Here is a 25,491-nt window from a genome sequence, read left to right as displayed (position 1 = left end):
ATGATCATAACAACTCTGTCCTGTCCTCATCCACCTCCTTTCTCCCTTGTTCAGGGCCTTGTTCAGTCCCTAAAGTGCCTCCTGGGGGGCTGCCTTGTCCTGCTCGGCATCCAGTGACTGAGCACTGGGCCCACGTTGAGGCCCAATTTGCTGAGCTGCAGTGTAAATTGCAGACAGGATTTCAAAGACTAAATGAAAAAAATCCAAATGGAAAATGTCTCAGGGAGGCGCCTGTGGCTCCATGAGTAAGGCGCGGGCCCCATATACCGAGGGTGGCGGGTTTGAACTCAGCCCCAGCCAAACTGCAACAACAACAAAATAGCTGGGCTTTGTGGTGGACACGTATAGTCCCAGCTACTTGGGACGCTGAGGCAAGAGAATCGCCTAAGCTCAAGAGCTGGAGGTTGCTGTGAGCTGTGATGCAACAGCACTCTACCAAGGGTGACAAAGTGAGACTCTGTCTCTAAAAAAAAAAAAAGAAAAGAAAATGTTTCAGTGATCTTTTTTATATATTGAAAGCATATTAAAATTATATGTATATTGAATCATTGTATATGTATATTGTAAGTGCCTTACATTAAAATAATATCACTTATTTCTTTTCATTGTCTTTAAATGAGACTGTTAGAAAACACAGCCTCGTGTCCCTGGCCACCTTCTGTCCCTGGGGACGGCAATGTGCATGCGGCATGTTGCACACACATCTCATTTAACTCATTCACAGTCTCGTAGACTAGGTAGGGTTGCTCTGTTTTAAGTTTTACTTTTGCTTCAAGTCTGTTGCCCCACCTGGCCCTGCCCCAGTGTCCAGGAGTGAGGCCAAGCTGGGTGTGCAGGTGTGGTCACCCTGGGACCTGCTTCTGTGACAAGTGTGGTCCAAGCAGCTTCCCCACTCTGAGCCCTTGCTGCACCCACTCTCTGCCCCACCCTCTGGCTCCTGCCCCACATTGCTTTCTGCCTCCACAGTGACCCTCCCTCCATCCTGGTCGCCCTCCCTGAAGGCAGGATTCTCTGGGGACCTTGACTCCCCTGCTGCACCTCTGGTGCAGGTGGGGCCCCAGCAGTGTAGGCTGGTTCTCTGTGGATGGGGAGCAGGTCAGGATGCTGTAGCAGCAGGTCCACTCACAGGGGAGCTCACGAGGTTCTAGGGTTCTAGGCCGGATGCAGGATCCTCTGCCCTGCCTGAACTGAGTCTCAACTCCCCTGACTGTCTCCATGGCTTTTCTCTGCCTAGCTCTGAAGCCATTCTTCAACAGCTTCTCAGACACCGTGCCCTGTAACTCTTGGAACCAACTCATGAGGCAGATGGGTCTGACGGAAAATGATATCCATCTGGCGAAAATCTCAGCCTCAAGCCCAGATGATGTCTTGAATGAAATGCTGGTGAGATGGATCAACAGAAAAGGACGGGAGGCCTCAGTGAACTCCCTGCTGGAGGCCTTGGAAACGCTGGGAGACAGGCTTTCGAAGCAGACCATCGAAGACCGTCTGGTGGGCTCTGGGAAGTTCATCTTTCTAGACAGTGGGACAGACTCTGGTGTGCCATCAGAGTGAAAGATTCTCTGTAAGAAGTCAGAACTTTCCTAGTGCACCTTTTTTTCTGGAACAAAGGACAATTCTGGTTGAATTGATTAGATTTCCTACCAGCTCTAGGAAATCACCAAAAATCTCACATGAGTGGTACTTGAAGAAATTCTGCCATGCAATATCATCCAGTGCATGGAACGTGCTAGAACTTTTCCAGTGGTGTAAATACTTGTAGAAAAACATAAAACTGGGGCAGTGCCTGTGGCTCAGTCGGAAAGGCGCCGGCCCCATATACCAAGGGTGACGGGTTCAAACCCGGCCCCGGCCAAACTGCAACCAAAAAATAGCTGGGCATTGTGGTGGGCGCCTGTAGTCCCAGCTACTCGGGAGGCTGAGGCAAGAGAATCGCTTAAGCCCAGGAGTTGGAGGTTGCTGTGAGCCGTGTGAGGCCACGGCACTCTACCGAGGGCCATAAAGTGAGACTCTGTCTCTACAAAAAAAAAATAAATAAATAAATAAAACTTATAAAACATTTCTGTTTATGAGTGGCGCCTGTGGCTCAGTGAGTAGGGCGCCGGCCCCATATGCCGAGGGTGGTGGGTTCAAACACAGCCCCGGCCAAACTGCAACAAAAAAATTGCCGGGTGTTGTGGCGGGCACCTATAGTCCCAGCTACTTGGGAGGCTGAGGCAAGAGAATCGCTTAAGCCCAGGAGCTGGAGGTTGCTGTGAGCTGTGTGATGCCACGGCACTCTACCGAGGGCCATAAAGTGAGACTCTGTCTCTACAAAAAAAAAAAAAAAAAATTTCTGTTTATATGTTTTTGTAGCAAAATGTATTTATATCATTGTGTATAAGGTTTGTATTTTTGTTTTTTTAGTTTTTTTTTTTGGCCGGGATAGGTTTGAACCTGCCGCCTCCAGCATATGGGACCGGCGCCCTACTCCTTGAGCCACAGGTGCTGCCCAGGTTTGTATTTTTATTTTAGATTGATAAAGAGTACAAATGATTAGGTTACATTACTTGCACTTTTTTTTTTTTTTTTAGAGACTTTGTCGCCCTCGGTAGAGTGCTGTGCCGTCACAGCTCATAGCAACTTCCAGCTCTTGGGCTTAGGTGATTCTCTTGCCACAGCCTCCCGAATAGCTGGGACTATAGGTGCCTGCCACAACGCCCGGCTATTTTTTTTGTTGTTGCACTTTGGCTGCGGCAGGTTCAAACCTGCCACCCTTAGTATATGGGGCTGGCATCCTACTCACTGAGCCACAGGAGCCACCCACTTGCATTTTTTTTAAAAAATGGGGTTTTTCTCCTCAATGAATCCCCAACAATAAAAAAAAAAAAATGGGGTTTTTCTCTTGCTTAAGCTGGTCTCAAGTTCAAGGGATCCACCTACCCTGTTCTCCCAGAGTGATAGGATTACAGGTATGAGCCACTGTACCCAGCCTGTACTTCTTCTTTTGATAAATATGTTCCTATAATAACAATATATAATTATAATAAATTATATTTATTCTTTCCTTTCCTGTCTGAAACTTGTAGTTTAATTAAATCCCATTTATTTATTTTTGTTGCCTTTGTACTTGCTTTGGGGTCTTACTCATGAATTCTGTGCCTAGGCCAGTGCCCAGAAGAGTTTTTCCTACATTTTCTTCTAGAATTTTTATGGTTTGAAGTCTGAAATTTAAGTCTTTAAACCATCCTCAGTAGTTTTTGTAACAGTAAAAGGAATCCAATTTCTTTTTTTTTTCTTTTTTTTTTTTTTGAGACAGAGTCTCACTATGTTGCCCTTGGTAGAGTGCTGTAGTGTCACAGCTCACAGCAAACTCAAACTCGAGCTTAAGCCATTCTCCTGCCTCAGCCTCCCAAGTAGCTGGGACTACAGGCACCCACAACAACTCCTGGCTATTTTTTTGTTGCAGTTGTCTTGTTGTTAGCTGGCCTGGGCTGGGCTCGAACCCACCTGCTTCAGTGTATGTGGCTGGCGCCCTACCCACTGAGCAATGGGTGCCACCAAGGAATCTAATTTCATTCTTCTGCATGAGGCTTTCCAATTTTCCCAGCACCATTTATTAAAGAGAATGTCCTTCCCCACTGTATGTTGTCTGCTTTGTCAAAAAGTAGTTGGTTGTAGCTATCAGGTTTTACTTCTGGGTTCTTGATTCTGTCCCACTGATCTCTGTACCAGAGAAATAGTGTTACCTATGGCCATCCTGGTGTGACGAAGTTGAGCCCATTTCGAAGTCAGATGTTGTCAGTTAGATGGAAGCAGTTCCAGTGGGTGATGGGTATGGAGGACACTGATACAGGGCCATTGGTTCTAAAAGGCGAATGCAGTTTCCTGAGGATACATTCTTCTAGTGTCTTTCTCTTTTGTAGAGAAAACACAGTTCTGGGAGCCCCTGTGGAAGTCGCTTCCTGGGGCATTTTCTTCCAGGGACCCAGAGTAATAGTGGAGGCTGGGCTCCCTTCCTAAAGAAGAATGTGGTCTTCTAGCCTGGGTCTCTCCAGTAACTATTTCTGGAAAGGGCTTAACGCAGCAGCCACTATTAAAAAAACTTTTTCTGTTCTCAGGGCTGCTGGCAGTCCTGTATTCTCTTTCCTATATCCTCTCTCCATCTCAGTTATTAAAAGACTATGGAGGCCAGGTCTAAAAACTCTGCTTGTGGGGTCTAGACTCCTTCTTAAGTTTTGGTGTTGATGCTAAATATTAGGGCTGAATGGGAGAAGAAGTGCATTGCTAAGACAGTTTGTCCCTCCCTGGTATCAAGATCTAAAGTAGTGAAGTGTTGAAAAGGTTTAGACAGGAGAGAAAATGCTTGGAGTGACTTATTATGATTTGGACCTCTGAAATCTACCCCCTCACACTTCCATCCTCCATTGAGATCTGTCTTCAATCTCTGCTATGGTCTCAGGGAGGGAGAGTGAATGGTACTCAGGGAATGGCACACCAACTCAGGACTAGATGGTCCCTCTCACTTCTGGTGGGATGTGACACTGAGCCCCTGAGCTGCATTTTCAGGTGCAGATGCCCTATTTGAGAAGTTTAGCTCCTCTGCAAGCATCTGACTTTTATGTAAACTACTCAGCACAGAAATATCAATTCTTAACTACCATGGCAACAGGGCCTAGAGTTTTTTAAAAAAAACCTCGATAACCATTTCAGCCTTCCTTCCAGCAAACCCTTCATTACAGTATTCCAGAATTATTCCAGTAATTCTGAAGGGTTTGGGCCTTTTCTATCTCAAGGCCTTGTGTATTTTCTTGTTCCAGAGCTAGTGTGGCAGGGCCCAAGTTAGGCACAGTCAGGGAATTGACAGGCATTGAGTCTGTGGAGTTTGGGGGTTGGGGGGTAAATCCCCTGATCTTTACATTCACAACCCACTCCCACTTCGTCTAGTGTTCCATGAGCTGCCTCGTCCACCTCCTGGCCTTTGCAACTATAGGTCCTTCTATGCTGCCACTCAGGTTTCAGCCCCTTGCCCTTTTCTCAGAATTTCTTGAAGGTCTATGTAAAGTATTAGACTTATCAGTATCTCTCATACTTATTCTTTTAAAGTCAACTTTGTGCAACACGAAATTGTTGGGGAATTTTTCTTGGTTTCATGTGGTTTAATACCCAGGCCAAATAGTGTATAACAGGAGTCACTGTTTAATAGTCTTTTTTTTTTTTAATTTTGAGACAGTCTCACTATGTTGCCCTCGGTAGAGTGCTGTGGCGTCACAGCTCACAGCAACCTCAAATTCTTGGGCTCAAGCAATCCTCTTGCCTCAGCCTCTCAAGTAGCTGGGACTAGAGGCACCTGCCACCATGGCTCGCTAATTTTTCTATTTTAAGTTGAAAGGGAGTCTCAGATCTTGCTCAGGCTGATGGAGAAATCCTGAGCTCAAGCAATCTGCCAGCCTCAGCCTCCCAAAAGGTCAGGATTACACGCCTGGGCCACTGTGCTCAGCCAATAGTGTTGCCTTAGTGACTGTGTACCTCTAACTGCCGCTCCTCAGTGGAAATTCTCCATCTGAATCTGTGCTGCTATTATTAAACAATGCAAAGAAGGCAATTAGATACAAAATATTCATGTATTTATGAACTCATGACCAAATTAAATATGAAACCTTATATAAAAAGAGGTGTGTTTTTTGTCATTTGTTTGGGGTTTTTGCCTCCATCCTCCTCTGATGCGGCTCTTGGCGATGGGAGTCCAGGGTATGTTCTTACCCCTTGACTCACTCCTCCTTTCCTCCCGTCTGTGCCTTCAGGCTCACCCCACACAGGGTGCCTCTGATACCCTGGATTTCCCAGGTAAGTGCCAGGTTTATGGAACTTGGGCTTTGCTTCCCTCTGGGCACAGGGACACCAGGCTGGCATGGCTTGCCCACAGCTCCAGGGTGTTTCTCTGGGCTGCAGAGCCCCCCAGTACTGCAGACTGGTTCTGGTGGAGCTGCCAGGAAGTTCAGCAAGTCCCTGAGGGGTGAGTGGGCCTTGGCTGCTGGGGGAAGTCCTGTGGCCACTCTTCGGTGGGCTCCCCCAACCCTCAGCTGACCTTTACTTGCCCTCCCAAGCCTTTCCTCCATCCTCATCAGTGAACCCACCTTGTTCAGCTGTGCAGGCACCTGAGACAAACATTTCCCCCTTACCCTTGAGGTTCTAGAGTTCCTGGGGGTCTGGCATATCCACACTGCCCCTGCCCTTTATAAAGCAGAGGCAAGGTGCAGCCTGCTGCACCGGGCTCCCTGCCTAAAATTTCCCTCTTGCCTGGTCCCTGGGCTCCTCAGCCTGGGGCGAAGCTCTGGACCGAGCTCAGCTGCAGGGAGGCTGAACAGCCTGTAGAGGGCAGCCCACGACTGGCTTCCCAGCCAGCCACCCTAGCGTACCTGACAGCCATAGCCTGGGAGCATCCCGGGCTTGGACAACATGGATTCATCCCATCGTTAGACCTGCTTGTCCTTCCACTGCTCTTGATGAGAATTAACCTCAGATCTCTGGGTCCTGTTACCACCCAACCGTTGCAGAGATTGCCTTAGCTTCTGGGTCTGCTCGATCTCGGAGCTAATGAGCATCCTAGGTCCTCCCCCCAGCCAAAGTATCCTCAGGTGAGGGACTCCTGGTGCTCTGAGCCCCACTCCACAGCCTCCAGGCTCTGCCCCGTGTCAAGGGGACCCCCACCTTTTTAATCTAAAAACAGTGCGGGGTGATGAAATACGGGTCAGAGTTAGAAAACGGAAAAGGGTCAATTGTGGCGCGGCTTCTGCCCCACGGGGGCTGTGAGCTAGTTTTAACCCCAACAGACCCTCAGTTCCATCCTGCTCTCCAGACTAAACTTACATTTCCTTCTGTTCATTTCTTCCTTTTCCCTAACTAGCATTAAGGTTCCATATGTCCTGTGACCCTTCATTACAGGGGAGTTCTGCTCTCCTACTGTGCCTACTTCCAAAACCAGCTGGTGGCGGGAGAGGCTCGAGGCTCCGAAGGTGAGAGTGCCCGCAATCTCCAGGTGAGCAAAAGAGCCCTGAGACCAAACCCCTCCCTGCCACCAGCCCCAACGTTGGAGAGCCAGGACTCTGCAGACCTGAGAGCTAGCCAGCAGGGTCCAGGCATCCTGAGTCTGAGAAGGTGAGTCCTTTCCTGAAAGGCACTGGAATTGATTCTACACCCTACAGCTTCATCTTGTCACCATGAGGGCATCTGTTTGGCTTTATAAAAACGTAAGCTATATGGGACCTTTATCTGGTTTTCATTCTTTTGAGGGGACAGAGGATTAGGGTGTTTGTCGGTGGTGATTTTGTTTCGTTTTCAGTTTGGGTTTTGTTTTTTGCTAATTTTGCCCCACCCCATAAAAAGCAGTGCTACCCAGAGGCAGAGGAAGGGCCCAGAAGAGCACGGGATTGGTGCCCACAGACCCCACCCACTTCTTCTCCCCCCGCCCCAGCTGTTGCCGGTGGTTCCCATCTCTAAATCTCAAGGGTCAGGGAGAAGTTTCTCCATGCACCAAGAGGCACTGCTTGCATGCCTGGAGCGCCACACAACCTCTGGCCCTGTCACCAGGCCTGCACTGCCCCAGCCCTGGGAGGGGGGATGCCGGCAGGACGCAGGCCTTTCTGCTAGTGGCCTCTTGGATGTAGAAGCCTGAGTCAGGCTCTGAAGGCTTCATTTCTACCCTGACTTCTCCAGTGAGGATTTGAGTAGCTTCTATATGGAAAGTCCATTGGTGGCAAGGTCATGGCCAAGAGAGGCAGGACCCTGGCAACTCACTTCTGCTCAAGGGGAGGGCAGCTGCCTCCCTGGCCAGAGCAGAGACCAAGTCATCCAGCGAAGCCCTAAAGGCTGGGGGGCTTTTCCCTTTGACTCCAAGGGGCTGGGACCCGAGAAAACAAGCCCGAGCTTGCAGCTCCGCCCCTGCTCCACCCCCAGCAATTGTCTCCCATCCTGCTGAGGACTGGGACCTCTGCAGGTGGTTCCCATCCTGATCCCCAGGGAGGGGCTCCTCTCTGCTGGTGAAGACAGCGTCGTCTTCAGGGTCCTGCGGATCGCGTTGTCCCCGTAAGGTGGAGGGGTGATGCAGAAGGACGGAGGGGCCCGGGCGGTGGGGACAACAGCAGCAGGATCGGAGGAGGGTGGCAGCATCTCAGACCACAGCCGAAGAGGAGGATGGAGACGACGAGGAGGCGGCCGAGGAGGACTGCGAGGAGGGACTGTTCCAGAACAGCCACCGCCGCTTGGGCTGCCGTTTCAGGTGCAGGTAATCCTCCTTCTCACGCTCCTTCCGGGCCCGCTGGTAGTGATCTTCCTCCTTCAGGTACCAAACAGGCGGCCACCGGTGCTTCTCAAAATACTCCTGGTTTTCTGGAGTGGAGCGCAGCGGGGGTCAGTTAGAAGGAAGGCGGGGGTGGCGGAGTGGGGGGTAAGGGGAGCACAGGAGGCTGCCAGCCCCGCCCCATCGCCCGCCCCTGGGCGGAGCCCCACCCAGCCCCCGCCCTTCTCGGCCCCAGAAACCCCGGGGAGGCGAGGCCTAGGGAGCCCAGGTGACTACAGGCACCGGGGAAAGGCTTTCCAGTTGTGTTTTCCTCAAAGATGGAGGGGAGACCTAGACGCGGGCTTCATGAGAGGACAGAGGACGAAGAATCAGGGAGAAGAGGTAAGCAGCGCCGTTGTACAGAAGGTAGTCGGCAGGGTTAGGGCAAGAGAGTGGAAGGTTCCGAGGGGATGTCAGGGCAGGGCACAGACGGACACGAGGTGAGGCCGGGTGAGGGGTGAGGCTAGCCTTGTTCTGGGGGGCTGGGGAGCCACAGACAGATTGGAACCAGGGCAATGGTGCAGTTTGGACCTGTGCTTTAGAAAGAAAATGCTAGGGGCGGCGCCTGTGGCTCAAGGAGTAGTGTGCCGGCCCCATATACCAGAGGTGGTGGGTTCAAACCCAGCCCCAGCCAAAAAGAAAAAGCTGCAAGAAAGAAAATGCGAGAAGGGTTGTAACGAACGTGAAAGGGAGGATGGGAGAGTGGAAAGGAGCCCCAGCCACATGGAAGCGAGGGGTGCAGGGAGCCCAGTGAAGACCCCTCGGGGCTGCCAGCGACCCCTCTCCCTGGTAGAACCTTCCCAGCGACCCCTCTCAGTTCTTAGACCTAAGAAGCTAATTAAAAAGAGACAGAGCCACAGGTGACCTAGGATGTTCAGCTGGGTGGTCCATGCTGTGGGCCGTGACCATGCCTGGCTTATTCAGTCAATTTGGTGGATAGTGAACAGCTCTTTCTTTTTAAGTATATATTTTTATATTGCGTGTACTGTATAAAATGTATTTCTTATTGTGGTGGCCTGTCCATAAAAGTCTGAAAATTACCAACTCTATCCCAACATCCTCTCTGTACTACTCTTGAGAAATGGAAGCCCAGAGAGGCAGCCCTTGCTGCCCGCTAGGCCTGCGCTTTTTCCTGGGGCTCCCTCTGCTGGACTGGAGGCTCTTCTGTAGGGTCTCCCACCTCCAAAGTCAAGTAGAGTTAAATCTGACCGGTGGACCCAAGTTGAGGCTCTTTCAGCATGAGGAGAGAGCAGCAGGAGCTGCCTGGGCTGGCCCCAGACACTCACCTGGGGACATGGCCTTCATGTCTCGGGGAAACTTGCGGCACACGTTGTTATAGTTGGTGCAGATGTGATGGAGACACCAGTCGGCCAGCTGGTACGCACAGTGGAACTGCAGGCAGAGCAGAGAGCATCTGTCCTGAGACCTGGGGTGGGGGTCTGCATGGACACCCACAGCTGCCTCGTCCCCCTGCTCCCCGCCCCCAGCCACAGCACCCATGCTTCAGACATCCAGAGCCCTCTGTGGTGGCTTCCTACTACATCTGCTCTCCTAGGCTCTTACCCCACATGACTTCCTGCCTCTTCCCATCATACCAAAGCAGTCCACACTGAAGTGTGGACATGCAGGTGCAGGGAGCTGACTCTGAACCCGAAGGCTTCAGCTATGCTTTAACTCTGCAAACAAATCTTTGGTCGGTTGTATTTCTGCCACTGCGAGGGCCAGTGTGGGAGATTTTGCTTTTCTGTTTGGGATAAGGGCCTGTGTAGTTAATTTCAGATGGAGAGTCCTCAGTGGCCCCAATGACTAAGGCAGGCAGCAACCATGTCTAGGGCTGAGAATGGGGTTCCCTCCTTAGCCCCGTGGTTGCTTGAAATCTCAGACTCTTCCTCCCTGGGCCAGCTCTTCTCTGGGCATGTCAAGGAGTTCTTCCGGCATGGAGGTTGAGATGGGCTTTGCGCAGTCAGGGATCTGAGTCTGATAACCAGGTCCCTTCAGGCCCACCACCTCCAGCTCTCCCCATTTGCTGCCAATGGGCAGATAGAGCCTCAAGTTGAGACTGCTAAAGATTGCTTCCTCTGATACCTGAGCCAGTTCCAGGAACACAAGGACGTCTCCATCGATGTCCACCATCATCTGGGTTGCTTCCATCAGCCCAGTCACTGTGTACTGTTCTGTAACACAGCCAGCAATCAGCTGAAGAATCACATGAACAGGCCTGCACTCACACCCCCAGCAGGGGATCACTGCAGGGCAAAGGAAATCAGGGCCAGAGGCAAGTCCCAGCAGGCCGGGAAAGGCCACATGATTTAAGTCTGGTCCCACCAGTGGGAAATCAGGATGGGAGCAAGACTTTCTCAGTGGGGTGTGAGTGCTAAGAGCATTTTTCAAACTACATGTGTCCCATCGCAGAGTCTGATATATGTAGGGAAAGTCCCCAGTAGAATCAGCCACTGATTTGTTAAGCTGAAAAAAGGCTAAGAACTGAGTTTAATTCAGGGTTAAACCTAGTTTGTTTTAATCTAAATTTTGTCACAATTGTGTACCAACCTTGCATTTTATAACATTCATATTAAAGAAGTAAATACCACTGGATCTGAATCTCAATTAGAAATATTAGTGTAAACTCATGTGGTATTTTATCTTTAAAAAGGTAAGTATGGGGGCCGGCACCTGTGGCTCAAAGGAGTAGGGCCCTGGCCCCATATGCTGGAGGTGGCAGGTTCAAACTCAGCCCCAGCCAAAAACTGCAAAAAAAAAGAAAAAAAAAAGGGTAAGTATGGGGCAGCGCCTGCGGTTCAGTGGATAGGGCACGGGCCCCATATACCAAGGGTGGCGGGTTCAAACCCGGCCCAGCCAAACTGCAACAACAACAACAACAACAACAAAATAGCCAGGCGTTGTTGTGGGCGCCTGTAGTGCCAGCTACTCGGGAGGGTGAGGCAAGAGAATCGCCTAAGCTGGAGGTTGCTGTGAGCTGTAATGCACAGCACTCTACCGAGGGCAATAAACTCATGTGGTATTTTTTTATTTGAGACTCTGTCTCAAAAAAAAAAAAAAAGTAAGTATGCTTCCCAGCTCTGTCCACAGAAGAAAGCTAAAACAATAATTATTCTAGTAGTGGTAAGCATTCCTAGTGCACAGAAATACCATTTCCATTTCTAACTATAAGAAACCAGGACTTCTTGGAAAAATAGCTGATTTTAGGTCTGGAGCATGAAATATATAAGAGGAACCTAGAACATCATTCCAGAGAACAAGGAAGCACAAAGACTCTGGAGCCAATCTGCAGAGACTCCTACTGGCCAAGAGTACAGTATTTGAGCTTCAATAAGGATAAGTGCAATTAATTGAAACCAACCAAGTGTGTTCAAATGGAAGAGTTTATAATACTCCGTTAAAAAAAACTCAATGCAAAAACAAAAAATTCAGTGCAATGGGTCAGCCTCAAAGGATGACAGAAAATAAATTTATCTTGATAACTGGTTAAAAATAAATAAATAATTGAGTATTTACTTGTCTGCCTTTCCTATACGAAGTTTACCACTGGGTAACCTAACAGTGGATGAAAGGAAATGTCTGCCTTCTCAGAAGTATTGTAGGCTGGGAGGGGTGGCTCACACTTGTAATCCTAGCACTCTGGGAGGCCGAGGCTGGTGGATCCCTGGAGTTAAGAGTTCAAGACCAAGGCCAGGTGTGGTGGCTCAGGCTTGTAATCCTAGCACTCTGGGAGGCCAAGGTGGGTGGATTGCCTGAGTTCATGAGTTCAAGGCCAGTCTGAGCCAGAGCGAGACCCCATCTCTAGTAAAAATGAAAAACTGAGACAAAAGGATTGCTTGAGCCCAAGAGTTTGAAGTTGCTGTGAGATATGACATCATGGCACTCTGCCAAGGGTGACAAAGTGATAGTCTGTCTCAAAAAAATAAATAGGCTCGGCGCCTGTAGTTCAGCAGCTAGGGTGCTGGCCACATACAAAAGGGGATGGTGGGTTCGAATCCAGCCTGGACCTACCAAACAACAATAATAACAATTATAACAAAAAAGTAGCAGGGCACTGTGGCTGGTGCCTGTAGTCCTAGCTACTTGGGAAGCTGAGGCAAGAGAATTGCTTAAGCCCAAGAGTTGGAGGTTGCTGTGAGCTGTGACGTCACTGCACTCTACTGAGGGCGACATAGTGAGACTTTGTCTCAAAATAAATAAATAAAAAATAAAAAGGTTTCTACTTTATAATAATTCATTAAACTGAATAAATGTTTCTTTTACTTTTATGTATTTGTGTTATAGTTAATATTAAAAAGTTTTAAGTTTGGGCCAGGCGCGGTGGCTCATTCCTGTAATCCTAGCACTCTGGGAGGCCAAGGTGGGTGGATTGCTTGAGCTGACGAGTTTAAGACCAACCTGAGCAAAAGTGAGACCACCGTCTCTACTAAAAATAGAAAAACTGGGCTCAGTGCCTGTAGCTCAGTGGCTAGGACATCAGCCACATACACTGGAGCTGGCGGGGTTCTAACCCAGCCCAGGCCTGCCAAACAACAATGACAACTACAACCAAAAAATAGCCAGGCATTGTGGTGGGTGTCTGTAGTCCCAGTTACTTGGGCGGCTGAAGCAAGAGAATCGCTTAAGCCCAAGAGTTTGAGGTTGCCGTGAGCTGTGATGTCACAGCACTCTACCGAGGGCGACATAGTGAAACTCTATCTTAAAAAAAAAAAAAAGAAAAACTGAGGCAAGAGGATCGCTTGAGCCTGAGTTGAAGGTTGTTGTGAGCTGTGATATCACAGCACTTGAGACTCTGTCTCAAAAAAAGTTTTATTTGAATTAGCAGCTTTGAATTAGCAGTTTGTATTAGCAACTCTATAGGAGGCATATCTCACAAAACTTAGAGTATCACTAATTATGTAAAACTTGGCATCTACCACTGACCCTTATCAAGGTAGTAATGTATACATTTTTGTGTAGGTTTTCTAGTGTGCACGGACTGTTTCATGGAAAATATTCTTCAACATCATTTTCTGTAAGCCTTTCCATGCAGCAGTGCAGTTTAACACTTCTAATGACGAAATCTGTCAACATGTACAGAGTCCGGGATGAGGATATGATGTGGAGAAGTGTGTGTGACAGATGTCTCATGGGGTCACCTAAGAGGCTCTCTCTAAAAGCCCGGCCAAGTGGTCTGCAGTAGACCAGGTGCACATTACCTATGTCTGCTTAACCAATGGCACTGTTTGAGTTGTTTCAAATCAGTGCCATCCATGATGAAATGAACTTACAGCACTATGCATTTCTTCCCTTGTGGGCCATTTCTTTGAAGATAATCTTTTAAAAGTGGAATTAATCCAGCTAAGAATCTGAAGTTTTATGGGCTGTGGGAAGACTACACCATTTTTCATAGATAGCGAATGACAACATACTGTTACAGCTTCATCTTTGGAAGCCTCTCTTTCTCCCTGCCCAAAAGTCTCCTTTGCAGCCGCTGGGGCCCCTGGACTACCAAAGACATGCTCAGCTCTTTTGTTTTTGTTTTTTTTTTTACAGACAGAGTTTACTTTGTCACCCTCAGTAGAGTGCTGTGGCGTCACAGCTCACAGCAATCTCAGCTCTTGAGCTTAGGTGATTCTCTTACCTTAGCCTCCCGAGTAGCTGGGACTACAGGCGCCCGCCACAGCGCCTGGCTATTTTTTGGTTGCAGTTCAGCCAGGGCTGGGTTTGAACCCGCCACCCTCGGTATATGGGGCTGGCGCCCTACCCACTGCACCATAGGCGCCACCCTGCATGCTCAGCTCTGTTATTCTGATCAATGATTTCTACCTTCTTCCTGTGACCAAGCCCTGCCCCCCTGTAATTCATTTCCTTTCATGAGGTTGCCGCTTTCCCTCAAATCTGAGCCCCAGTCTTGATCATCTTCTCAGGGCTTCAGTAGCTCTGACTGAGGCCTTCCCTGAACCTCAATTCAGTATCTGAGGATCTGCTCTCTTCCCCTCTGACATGCCCAACAATATTAACCTAGACATCAGTACCATCACCGGTACTGATACCAACACCAAAAATGACACGAATATCAACACCAATGGAAGTGCAAATGCCAGCTCCCATGTGAACAGCGGCCACCTGCCTGCCTGGGTCACTGGCCTCAGACCCCCCGGCCCCAAGAGCATCATTTCTCTTCCCCAGGCCTTTGGGCTGCTGCCACTTGGTTTTCCTTTTGCCTCAATTCTTGCCTTCCCCAGAGGGCCTCTGGGATTGGAGAATGAGGAGTGGCAAGTCAATGTTTGCTTTCTATTTTTAGAAAAAGAAGAGAAGTCAAAAGTAGAAGAAAAGGGAGAAGAAAAAAAAGTAAGGAGGCTTTTAACCATTGGTTAAAAGAAGAGGAGAGAAATGTGAACTTGTACTCTACTCTTTTTTGACATCTGAAGCCTGCCCAAGTACAGCCAAACTCAGAACATGAAGCGCTATCATCTACTGCAGACCACTTTGCTGGGCCCTTTAGAGACAGCCTCTCAGGTGACCCCATGAGACATCTGTCACACACACTTCTCCACACTGTATCCTCATCCCGGACTCTGTACGTGTTGACAGATTTCGTTTTATGTAAGTTTATTCCTCTGCTGCTACAGCCTGTCCCCCAGGAGGAGAGAGAGAGGAGATGAACACATGATCACTCCTCAGGGTCTCCCTGACTCCTTCCCCGGGGAGGACCCTGAGCGCGCTGTGCTTAGTTACCTGTGAGGGCCACCAGGTGCGGCAGGCAGAGGCGGTTCGCCAGGATGATGAGCTTCATGTCGTCCAGGTCAGGACTGGAGGTGAACGTGCCGGTGTAGAGGTATTCCAGCACGGCCCTCATGCAGCTCCTGCTTGTGTGAGGAAACACCACCTGGGGTGGGAAGGAGGGAGCACACGCAGTAAAGACCAGCTGTGGAAAAGAACTCAGGGCTGAGAATGAGAAGGCCCTGGCCACACAGCTGGTCTACCCAAGGCAGCCAGCCTTCCTGGGCTGTGCCTTCATCTCCTGAGAAGACCAAGGCCTGGCCCTCAGACCAGCACCCTGCACTCAGCCCCAAATTGCTAACAGCACCAGGAACAGCTCTAAGAACTTTTAAAAGGAGGATACTCGCTGGCATCCTTTGGAAGCTGCTCTGGCTTCAAGGATGCTGCAAAGAGCCCCTTTGGTCCCTCAATCTACACTCCAGCCCCTCCTGGCCCTGCAGGGAGCAGGAGAAGTGAGACCCAGAATGAGCAAAGTGAACACCAGCTGGCTGCTCTCTGGCTGCTCAAAGCCACTGCTTGGGGCCTCTGGGATCTCGTCAGCTCAGCGCTGCCACAAAAACTGCTTTCTCATCAGGTGTGAGTCCCTCCAGGCTGCACTGGGACTCAGCTAGCACTTTAAGGCTGGCATCTCTGGCACTGAGAAGTGCTCAGGGCCAGGAAGCCCCAGGGGCTTCTAAGAGATCCTAACCTCCCACTTGGTACATCCAAATCCTATTCCCACTTCAGAGACCAACTCAAATCTCAGCCCTTCCACTTCGCCTTCCAGAAGTGCTTCCTTCCCAGAAGTCTTGTGAAAGTCACGGTCTGCATCACGGGATGTGATACAGCATTATTCTTGGTTCAGGTTTTCATTCAATTATTTGGTGAGCACTTACTAAGAGACAGGCACTGAGGGGGATACTCGGCAGAAGTAACCTGGTTGTCCCTGCACTCAGAAGCAATTATAGGAAAGCTGGCAAAACTGCATGTGGACAGTCAGAACTTTAAGCATCTGCACAAAATAGTACCCCATTCACCAGGAGACGGAGTGATGGCCAGTTAATGTTCCAGGCATTCAGAAGAACAATAAGGACCATTGCCTGGACTATTCTGCTTGTGTGGGAGAATGGAATAGAGAGCAGACTTAACAGAATATTTCTAAGGCCACATTGATAGGCCCCTTCCAGCCCTGTTTCCAGCCAGAGTAAGTGGTGGTATCAATGAGGGGATAGACAAGTGAGAGAGGTGCTATTTTCTGTATTTTGATGCTTTGATATCTAGAGGCTTGCTGGCCCTGGAGGGACTGCCTCTCCCAGCTAGCCAGTTCCTAGAGATGGTAAAGGAGTTGCCTGCAAGCATGCCTTTCATATGCAAACTAACCAACCAGAGCCCACATAGCCCAGGCCAATATTCCCCTGCCTTCATCCTCCCAGAGCCAGGCTCCAGACAACCAGAGGCAGTTCCGATGCCCCAGAGCCCGCTGAAATTATCCAGACCAGCCAATCCTAAGCTCACCCTGTCTCACCCGTTCCTTTTCACAGAAATCCTCTGCCTCCTGACTGACCCTGGTGCTTCTCCGTAAGGCCCCCTCATGGTGCTGTGCATGGCCTTGGCTTCCTGGGATCTGTGAGTAATAAACCATCTTCTCCCTGGTAGGTAGGTATCTTCTGATCTATTGGCCTCACTATACCTCAATAATAACAAAACCTACCTTTTAAAACAGTGATAGATTGGGACATAATGAAATGTTTCTAGTTGTTTCAAGTTAGGGAGGCAACAAGGTACAATGAGAAGAGCTAAGGAATTCAAAGTCCTTAGTCCAAGTCCTAACCTCTGCTTTCTACTTACACAATTTTATTATTATTATTTGAGACAGAGCCTCAAGCTGTTGCCCTGGGTAGAGTGCCGTGGCGTCACAGCTCACAGCAACCTCCAACTCCTGGGCTTAAGCGATTCTTTTGCCTCAGCCTCCCAAGTAGCTGGGACTACAGGCACCCGCTACAATGCCCAGCTATTTTTTGGTTGTAGTTCTCGTTGTTTGGCAGGCCTGGGCTGGATTCGAACCTGCCAGCTCTGGTGTATGTGGCTGGCGTCTTAGCCGCTTGAGCTACAAGCGCTGAGCCAAATTACACAATTTTTTAATGAGTCACTTAACTTCTCAGGGCCTCCCTTTCCTAGGTATACCATGAGAATGCTACACTACATATAAGAGTCACATGTGAATTAAACAAGACAATGTATCAAAAGTGCTTTCTACACTCAAGTTAAGAATTCCTATAATTCCCTCTCCTGGTGTGTTGTGAAAGTTCTAGGAACCACTTCATAAACTTCTCTTGGGCCCAGCACATAGTCAACGCTGAAAGATGTACGGTCAAACAGTGGGTGCCTCAGATGCAGAGAGTATAAATTTCTTTCTCCTCTCCACCCCCTTTTCATCCTCATCCTCACCTCCCGAGTGGAACTCTCCACAAACGGCCCCCCAAACATGGCAGCCATCCAGTCACAGCTGGAAATCAGCAAGGGCTTGTGGGCGCTGATGGCGCCATCATCCAGGATGAAGGTCACATCTGTCCAGGAGGAGAAAAGGAATCACTGGAGGATGGGGTGAAAGAACCTGGGCTAGCCGGCCCCAAGAGTAGTGAGGGAGCCCAGACAGCCCTGCTTCCTTCTGAAGCCACTAAACAACCAGGCTCTCGGCCTGGGGAGACCAGGCTGCAGGAGCAGGGCAGCCATATCTTCTGGACATCAGGGCTGAGAGCGACTCAGAATGCTAATGGGACCCACCCAGACTCCTCAGAAAGCTGTGCTAAGCATGTTCCATACCTGAGAATGTGCCTTTTGCCAAGCACTCCTTAACCCGGTTGGTTCGGCGGACATGGAAGGCCTTGGTGATCTCCTGATTCATGAAGGCCTCATTGTTGAGGATATTGGCCACCATCATGCGCAGATCAAAGACCTCCAGCAGCTCAGCAATATGGGCAATGTGCATGAGGTCCCGCTCCTTCTCGTCCAGCTCCCCGGTGTACAGGTACTTGAGAACAGCCCGGAAGGGCCCCGGCTGGATGGAGTTATCCATCTTTACCACCACCATCAGCCGGGATTTGTAGGTCAGGGGATCTTCTGCCATCTCTTCCTGGATGCTCACAAAAGCTCGGCTCCAGGAAGATAGCACACGACCCCTGCCTGGCAGGTACCCTGTTCCGTTGCCCCGTAAGATCCCATCGCTGGTTGAGGCTCGGAGGCCGGCAGGGCCAGGGCCTCCAGTCTCGTCCACGCTCTCACACACGTCAAAGCTGGCTGCCCGAAGCAGAAAGTCCCGCCCGTGGTGGTGGTGGTGGTGATGGTGGTTGTGTTGATCAGGGTGGCCCTGGTGGTCCTCTGGGCGGGTGCCCCCTGGCCCCGAGGGGCCCCCCAGCTCCCCCTCACTCAGGTCCATGAGGAATAGGTCGTAGAACTTGGAGGAGGAGGTGGAGAGGTAGATCTTGTGGGCAAAGATGCGCACCCGCTCCTGCAGCACCAGGATGACGTCCGCGCAGAGCGGATCCTCCAGGAGGTGGGCGGGGCACTCCTCGCTGCTGGAAGGGGGGTCGGGCACCACGATGATGGGGGGCGGTGGCTTGGGGGGCAGAAAGGGCGCCTGCAGCAGAGGCCGCTGCACATTGCGGAGATGGGACTTCCAGAACTGCAGGTGACGGCGGGAGATGAGCGCGGCCCGGATGGCATTGTCAAAGACGTCCTTGATGCCAAACTGGGCCACCACACTGGTCTCATAGTAGGGGATGCCCAGTTCCTTGGCCACCTCTCGACCCTTTTCTGGGGGAAGGATCTCGTTGGGCTTGATGGGCCTGGTGGATTCAGGAAGGGTTGTGTCGGTGGTGGAGGGGGTCCCTGTTCCTCCGCTCTCTGCTCAGGATCCGCACCCTCAGCCCCACCCCTCCATCTGGTCAAATCCCATCAAGCTCCTTTAAGCTCCACTTCCAACACCCTCTTCTTCCAGGAAGGCTTCTCTACGTATGCCAGGCCCCAAGTGACCTCTCCAGTTCAAAGCAGTGACAGAACTACCTCCACCTCCCTCTCTGGCAACTACCATGCAATGGTTCACATTGGTATTTAACCTGTTCATATATTTAATTTATCTCCCAGCAAAATTATAAGCCCTTTTCATGTAAATACCATTTCCTCCTCCCTGTCTTTCCTCATGTTGCTTTAGCATAGTACGGCCCACACAGTAGGTGTGAAGATATATGAATGAAGGAAGAAAGGAGCATGCTTGTTGGCCCCTGACATGACCTTGCTCCAATTGGGAGAGCCCCTCCCTAGGCACCAGCACCCCTTACCTAGCCAAGGGTCGCCTGGCCCTATTGACGGCCTCCAGGTCGGCATAGCGCAGGTCCAGCTGGCAGCCCACCAAGATGACAGGTGCTCGGGGGCAGAAGTGCTTGATTTCTGGGTACCACATGGTCTTGACATGGTGGAGGGAATTGGGGTTGGCGATGGAGAAGCACAGAACCACCACATCAGATCTGGGGGAGGGAGAGTAAGATTATGGGCAGAGAAGGCTGGAGGTAGGTCAGCTGTCCCTGGAATGAGGGACAGCATGCCCGCATACCCCCACGCCCCTCTCCCCTCACTGGCTTAGGTATCAGGTATCTCCTCATGTGCTCTCACATAAAACCTATAATAATAGTACCTGCAGATTATGCAGCATTTTAGAGCTCAAAGACTTATTTTGGATTCACAGCTAACTTGTGAGTTAGAAATTACCATTTTTACCATCTCGGAGCTGAGAAAAATCATCTCAGAAGTACTAGGCGGCAGAATTGGGACTCAAACCAGGCCTCCTGGCACGGAGCCCTGGCTTCTTTTACCGCTCCAGGCTGCCCCCGCCACCTGCAAGGGTCTGCCAGAGCTGTTTCCTCCACTCCTTCCTTCCTGATAGAATTTCATAGGGTTGGCCGGGCGTGGTGGCTCACGCCTGTAGTCCCAGCGCTGTGGGAGGCCGAGGCAGGTGGAGTGTCTGAGCTCAGAGGTTCAAGACCAGTATGAGCAGCAGCAGTGAGCCAAAGTAAGACCCGGTCTCTACTAACAGCATCAAAAACAGCCAGCACCACCAGAGGAAGAAGAAAATCAACAAAAAAAGGAGTACTTCAAACAAGAATGAACAAGCAAACTGAAATTAAACATAAAAAAAAAAAAAAAAAAGAATTTCATAGGGTTGCTCAATTCCTTGGGAAAGCAGGAAAAACCCACCCACTTGGCCCCCTGCTGGCAGCCAGAGCCTTCCCTACCTCCCATAAGCAAAGCGACGGTCTTTATGGTGGTCCCCAAAGGTGTCCCAGAGGCGCAGGGAGACACTGACATCATCTACCACATCTCGGGAGCGTTCCAGCACCTGGAGAATCAAGGCAACAATTGTTGGGACCCTCCCGGGGCAGCCCACTGTGTGTCTTGCAAAACACTCTCACCCACAGCGAACATGTGGAATCAAGAGCTACCCCCAAGCTGACCAGAATTGGGAGAGACCCTACCAGCAGACAGTTATGGGGTAGAAGGGACCTCTCCCAGAGCCTACCCTTGTTCCCAGCTTTCCTGCAGACTGGATGTTTATGAGACTCTGGACTTTTGGTATTCATTGCCAGCATCCTTCCCCTCTCTGCTCTCAAATCCCCCAAGCCCCAGCCCTGCACCACTCCCTGTTACCTGGGCTCAGATTGCACGAGATACAGACCCCAAGACTTAGCTGAGTCCCAGACACGAGCTCAGCCAGTGGAAACAAAACCCAGTCACACCAGAGACATCTCCCCCAGGGTGGGTTCACCTCAGACCTCTCTGCAGCAGCTCCTTCCTCTTCAGCTGCCTCCATCCCACCCCAGGGGCCTCCACGAGCTCCAGAGACCCCAAGCTATAGCTTGGGAAGAAGCCCCCATATCCAGATGTGTAGCTGGACCCCTCCAGCCTTACCTCCTGGCACACGCGGTACTGGTCGATGGCCCACACTGTGGGTACGTGGGTAGCCAGCAGCTGGTACTGGGTGAGGGTGGCATTGCAGGCACGGGCACAGATGAGCCTGGTCTTGCCCACGGCGTTGTCCCCCACCACAACGCACTTGATGGTCTCTACGTTTGGCCTTTCATAATCCATGTCAGAATCCATTAAATGGGACCTGAGGAAGAACAGGGAAGCGCTCAGGATGGCTTGGCATGCCAGCTCCCTGCAGGCCAGGACCAGCACCCACAGCTTTCCTCGGCGAGGCTGGCAGGAAGAGAAGGGAGTGGGCAACGCTGTGGTCGAGAGCTCCAGAAGGGCTGGAGGAGTCAGGAGCCCAGTTAGGCTGAGAGGAGCGGTGCCACCAGATGGGCCATCCAACTGGGCGTGTGAATGGAGACCTTTGAGAGCTCCCGGGCAGAGCCTGCCCAGGGCCCGCCCTGTCCCCACTCTCCAGAGAGAGAAGAGGCTGCCTGGGCCGCTCACTCATCATCACTCTCCTCCTCCCTCCTCAGCAGGGCAGTGGCAGCACAACAACAAACAGCTGAGAGAAGCAGAGTCTCCAGGTCCCCACCCCTTCCCAGCAGGCCTGAGGGCAGGGCCACTTTAAAATTTAATAGACCTGTCAGGGCTAAGCAGCAGCTCTCCTGGCCTCCACACCTTCCCCTGGCCCTCTCTGGTGGCACATTCCAAGCCCCAGCCTATCAAACCAAGACCCCAACCCCTTTAGACAAATGCCACATTTTTCTTCCCAGATGCACCTGACTGAGCTGGGCCTCCCCTCCTCTGCTCTGTCTTGCTCAGCTAGGGCCCAGCTTTGAGGGTGGTGGTGTAGCCACTGGCCTGCAACAGTTATCATCCTCCCTGCAGCCTGCAGCCAGCCTCAGACAGAGTGAGATCCACCCTCTTCTGCCTTTCCCATTCCTAGGGAGGCGTCTCAGGCTGGAAGACCCCAGACAGCTGGTACTCCCGGGAGACGCCCACTAAACTGACTACCATGGGTGATGGGGTTGCCACGGTAAACAGAGGATCAGAAACCTCAGTCTGAATTTTTGTGCACACACTTGCCTCAGTTGCCTTCTGTGTTGAGCAGAGAGAAGTACCAAGCGCACCAGAGAAGGCTGGATGGAATAAACAAACAGAAGGCCCTTTTGTAGTCAAAATGTCATGTCAGTGTTTAGAAAGCTGTGACCAGGAAGCCCAGGGCTTGAGGGAACTTTCACTAGCAGCCTCCAGTTGGCATTCCTCTCCTGGAGGAGTCCAGAGATGGGCAGGGTGTAGGGGCAGGGCAGGTTATTAGGAAGCTTGGTTTCTCCAGGGCCATCAGCCCGCCCTGCTCACTTTCCCTGTGTGCATGAAAAGTTGTCTGAGGGCTAGAGCAACCCAGAGCCATCCCTCCTAGGCCAAGGATGGTTGAATTCAGGAGTCCTAGTGGCTGTTGGGGCAACCTGGCTGCTGAGGCACCCAGCCTGAGAGCCAGGCCACCAGCAGGAGCAGAGAGGCTCCATTCCTGCTGCGCTGTGTAACTGGATGCCAGGATGCAGGAATGCAGAACCGAAATATCCAAGTAACGATGGCAACTGGGATTTGCGCAAGTGGATGCATCTCGGCAACCTAAGCAAAAAAGTGCAGCAAGGACTTTTCAATGAGACAACCTCCTCCTCCTCCTCCTTGGAATTTTACAGAATCTGGACCCTTAAAAACAAGGGGTCTCCACATAGTTCCCTCCCTGGTTTCCAGGGCAACGGTCTGCAGCATTCTTTCTCTCCCCCACTCATCCTCAGCAGGGAACTGTTTTTCTAACCACCAGCTTCCTCTGCCCTCTTCTCTTTCCTGAGTGGAGGACTGGGAAGCCCATTTTGACAGTTCCTGGTCTCAAGCTGAGGGATGTGTTGGCCTGGGGAGGAGTCATGTGGGTTGTGGTTTCTGTTTTATTGAGTGAATAACAAAACACATAGAATCCCAAACACAAAACATGTACAGCTGCAGGGGAAAGATTAAACCCCACTAGCCAACAGAACTTCTTGGTCAAGTTTTGATTCTTTTTTTTTTTTTGAGACAGAGTCTCACTTTATCACCCTTGGTAGAGTGCCATGGCATCACAGCTCACAGCAACGTCCAACTCCTGGGTTTAGGCGATTCTCTTGCCTCAGCCTCCTGAGTACCTGGGACTACAGGCACCCGCCACAATGCCCGGCTATTTTTTTGTTGCGGTTTGGCCAGGGCTGGGTTTGAACCCACCACCCTTGGTATATGGGGCCGGTGCCCTATTCACTGAGCCAGGCGCCGCCCTCAACTTTCGATTCTAACAGCATGTGGATCTGTGGGTGGAAGCGTGGGATGAGGTATGATTGAGGAGTGTCAGCTCTTAAATCCAGGAGCATCCCAGGAGTAGTGAAGATGATGCCAGGACACCAGCAGAGCAGTGGTGGTCCAGGTTCAGCTACTTAGGATATAAACACTCATGCACACCTTGTGTTATGTCACCTCTAGGGTTAAGTATGGGACAGGCAACCAACAAGTAGGAGACAGATAAACTCTGTGTAGTGAGTTTAGACACCAGACCTGCTGGATTGCTACCCAAGCTGAACATGCCTCTTCCTATATCTCCAACCCCTTCCACTTCCCCTGCTTGTCCTTTAGTGCCTCATTTTTATCTTTCTCACCTTTTCACCCTGTCCCAATGCCCTGACTGGCAAACTTCATGTCCTATCTAGGAAAGGGTAAAGTGCTTCACTTTCCGGGATCAGTCTTCCTCTCTGGAAAATGGGTATGAAGGCATTGGAAGAAAGTCTCCTGATCTTGTTTAATTAATTCCAAGACAGCCTGGGCTAAAAGGAGGCATTTGTCTTCTTATGTAATGTGGTATTATATAATGCCAGATTGCATATCTATATGTGTAATTATATCTCTCTTTAAGATACAGACTGGCCCAATTAAGGCAGCAGAACTCTTAGTCTAATGAGGACTGTCTTAAATCAGGATCCTGTCCTAGAGAAAGCATGCCAACAGTAATACAATTTCTGCCCAAGAATATTGCTACTTTACTGTCTCACTGCTGATGTATGACACAGCCCACTCAGCCAGCTTCTCAACTTCCCCTGGCACTCTCTCCTTCAATGACTCTAGACTTTTCCTCACAATTGCCTCATTCCCATTCTAACTAACCTCCATAAACTATGGCTTCTTTGCCACCCTGCTCTGGGTGTCACAATCTTCAATTCACTCCTCTCCCACAGTAACCCCAAAGTCACTGATGCAGGTCCCCACACCCCTGTCCTATGATCCCTGTCCCCATCTCCAAAAACATCCTCCTGCCCACTGCTCTCTCAGCTCTCTATATAAAGTCCAGGCCAAAACCCAAGGTGTGCTCAGATTAGCTGCAAACAACTCCAGTTACCACCTCCACACCCCTACACACACTCTTTGCAGAGCTCAGAAAAGGCCCCCTTTCCCTCCCACAGCTGATAGGAAGGAGGCTTGTTCATCTGTGGCTGCCCTAGTCTGGTTGTCAAGGAAACAACAGAATCTCCCTGGGAGCCTGGCTTGTCTCCTAGCAACCAATATCCCACATCCTGCATCTTACAAAATGCTAAAGGGAGGAAAATCCTGAAAATGAAGATAAAAAACAAGTAGAGTAGGTAGGAAGGTAGAATCAGGACGAGAACAAAGAAAGGGTGGACTCCGATTAAAAGAGGCTCCCGCTGGGGTCGCTGACACTGTAACATGGGGGACGGCGGAGGCACTGGTCCCCACAGATCCAATGGAAAGCAAGGCCCAAAGGGATCCTGAATGAATGGTCATATTAACAAAAATGCAAGCCTTAACACAGGATAAGCCTTCTCAAACCTAAAATGTGGGAACTTTAATAAACACCATTAAGGATTTCCCCCGTAGTTTGCCAGAACTCCGTTGCACAGATTGCAATGGAGTTGAGTTCAAAGAAATATCTCCAGACCCGTGGGCAAAACGCCCAAATTCCCCTGCCTTTTTTTTTTTTTTTAAGAGGAAACACTTTCACCACTATGTACCGTTTTTTCTGACACGCCGCTCTGCACACACAAAATATAGAAATAAAAATAGAAAAGAGGAAGAGCTCATTCCTTGGCGGCGCCCCACCGGCTGAGGCTCGCGGCAAAACGTGTTAAAGCCCATCGGTGGCACCCAGGAAAAAAAAATAAGGAAGGGGGAAGGGCACGACGCGCCCAGGCAATCAAGTCATCTTCCTTTCCCCAGGAAAACCCGGAAAAGGTTAGTCCTCCGCCCCTCAGAACCCAGGAGCCGAAGCCACAGAAGAGCCGGGGCCGAGGGGAAGCCAGGAGGGGCGCCGACAGGGCCCGGGAGGGCGCAGCCGCGCGTTTGCAGAGGAACCCGGCCATAACAGAAACCCGCCGTTTACTTACACCACTACATGTGACGGGGTGATTTCTAGCGTAAGGAACACA

The 25,491-nt window shown here is 50.6% G+C and overlaps 2 protein-coding genes across 3 annotated transcripts in view; one reads left to right on the top strand and one right to left on the bottom strand.

Moving 5' to 3' along the window:
- LOC128576424 (tumor necrosis factor receptor superfamily member 10A-like) overlaps positions 1–3,049 on the top strand; it is a 35,584-nt gene extending 32,535 nt beyond the window's left edge. For both annotated transcript variants that reach the window (XM_053578564.1, XM_053578566.1), the window contains exon 10: positions 1,235–3,049. In XM_053578564.1, the coding sequence (XP_053434539.1) occupies positions 1,235–1,554 (320 nt within the window). In that variant the 3' untranslated portion in view covers positions 1,555–3,049. The remainder of the gene's footprint in view (positions 1–1,234) is intronic.
- On the bottom strand, positions 2,865–25,491 carry RHOBTB2 (Rho related BTB domain containing 2). Its single transcript, XM_053578563.1, has 10 exons — positions 25,450–25,491; positions 21,023–21,224; positions 20,350–20,453; positions 19,399–19,584; positions 17,885–18,906; positions 17,510–17,628; positions 15,038–15,188; positions 10,403–10,491; positions 9,604–9,709; positions 2,865–8,367 (listed from the first exon to the last, which is right to left on the bottom strand). The coding sequence occupies exons 2-10, from the start codon at positions 21,212–21,214 to the stop codon at positions 8,150–8,152; spliced, it is 2,187 nt and encodes a 728-aa protein (XP_053434538.1). The 5' UTR covers positions 21,215–21,224; positions 25,450–25,491; the 3' UTR covers positions 2,865–8,149.

This window comes from Nycticebus coucang, chromosome 24 (assembly GCF_027406575.1).
Source record: "Nycticebus coucang isolate mNycCou1 chromosome 24, mNycCou1.pri, whole genome shotgun sequence".
Taxonomy (NCBI): Eukaryota; Metazoa; Chordata; class Mammalia; order Primates; family Lorisidae; genus Nycticebus; species Nycticebus coucang.
The sequence above is the reverse complement of the archived record's forward strand: the minus strand, read 5'-3'. Positions and strand labels throughout refer to the sequence as shown.

Excerpts from the sequence above, each read along its gene's own strand:
- RHOBTB2 (XM_053578563.1), bottom strand. The coding sequence starts at position 21,214 with ATGGATTCTGACATGGATTATGAAAGGCCAAACGTAGAGACCATCAAG. Across the intron at positions 19,585-20,349 it reads CGTCGCTTTGCTTATGGGAG|ATCTGATGTGGTGGTTCTGT; the intron begins GTAGGGAAGGCT and ends TCCCTCCCCCAG. Across the intron at positions 8,368-9,603 it reads CATGAAGGCCATGTCCCCAG|AAAACCAGGAGTATTTTGAG; the intron begins GTGAGTGTCTGG and ends GCTCCACTCCAG.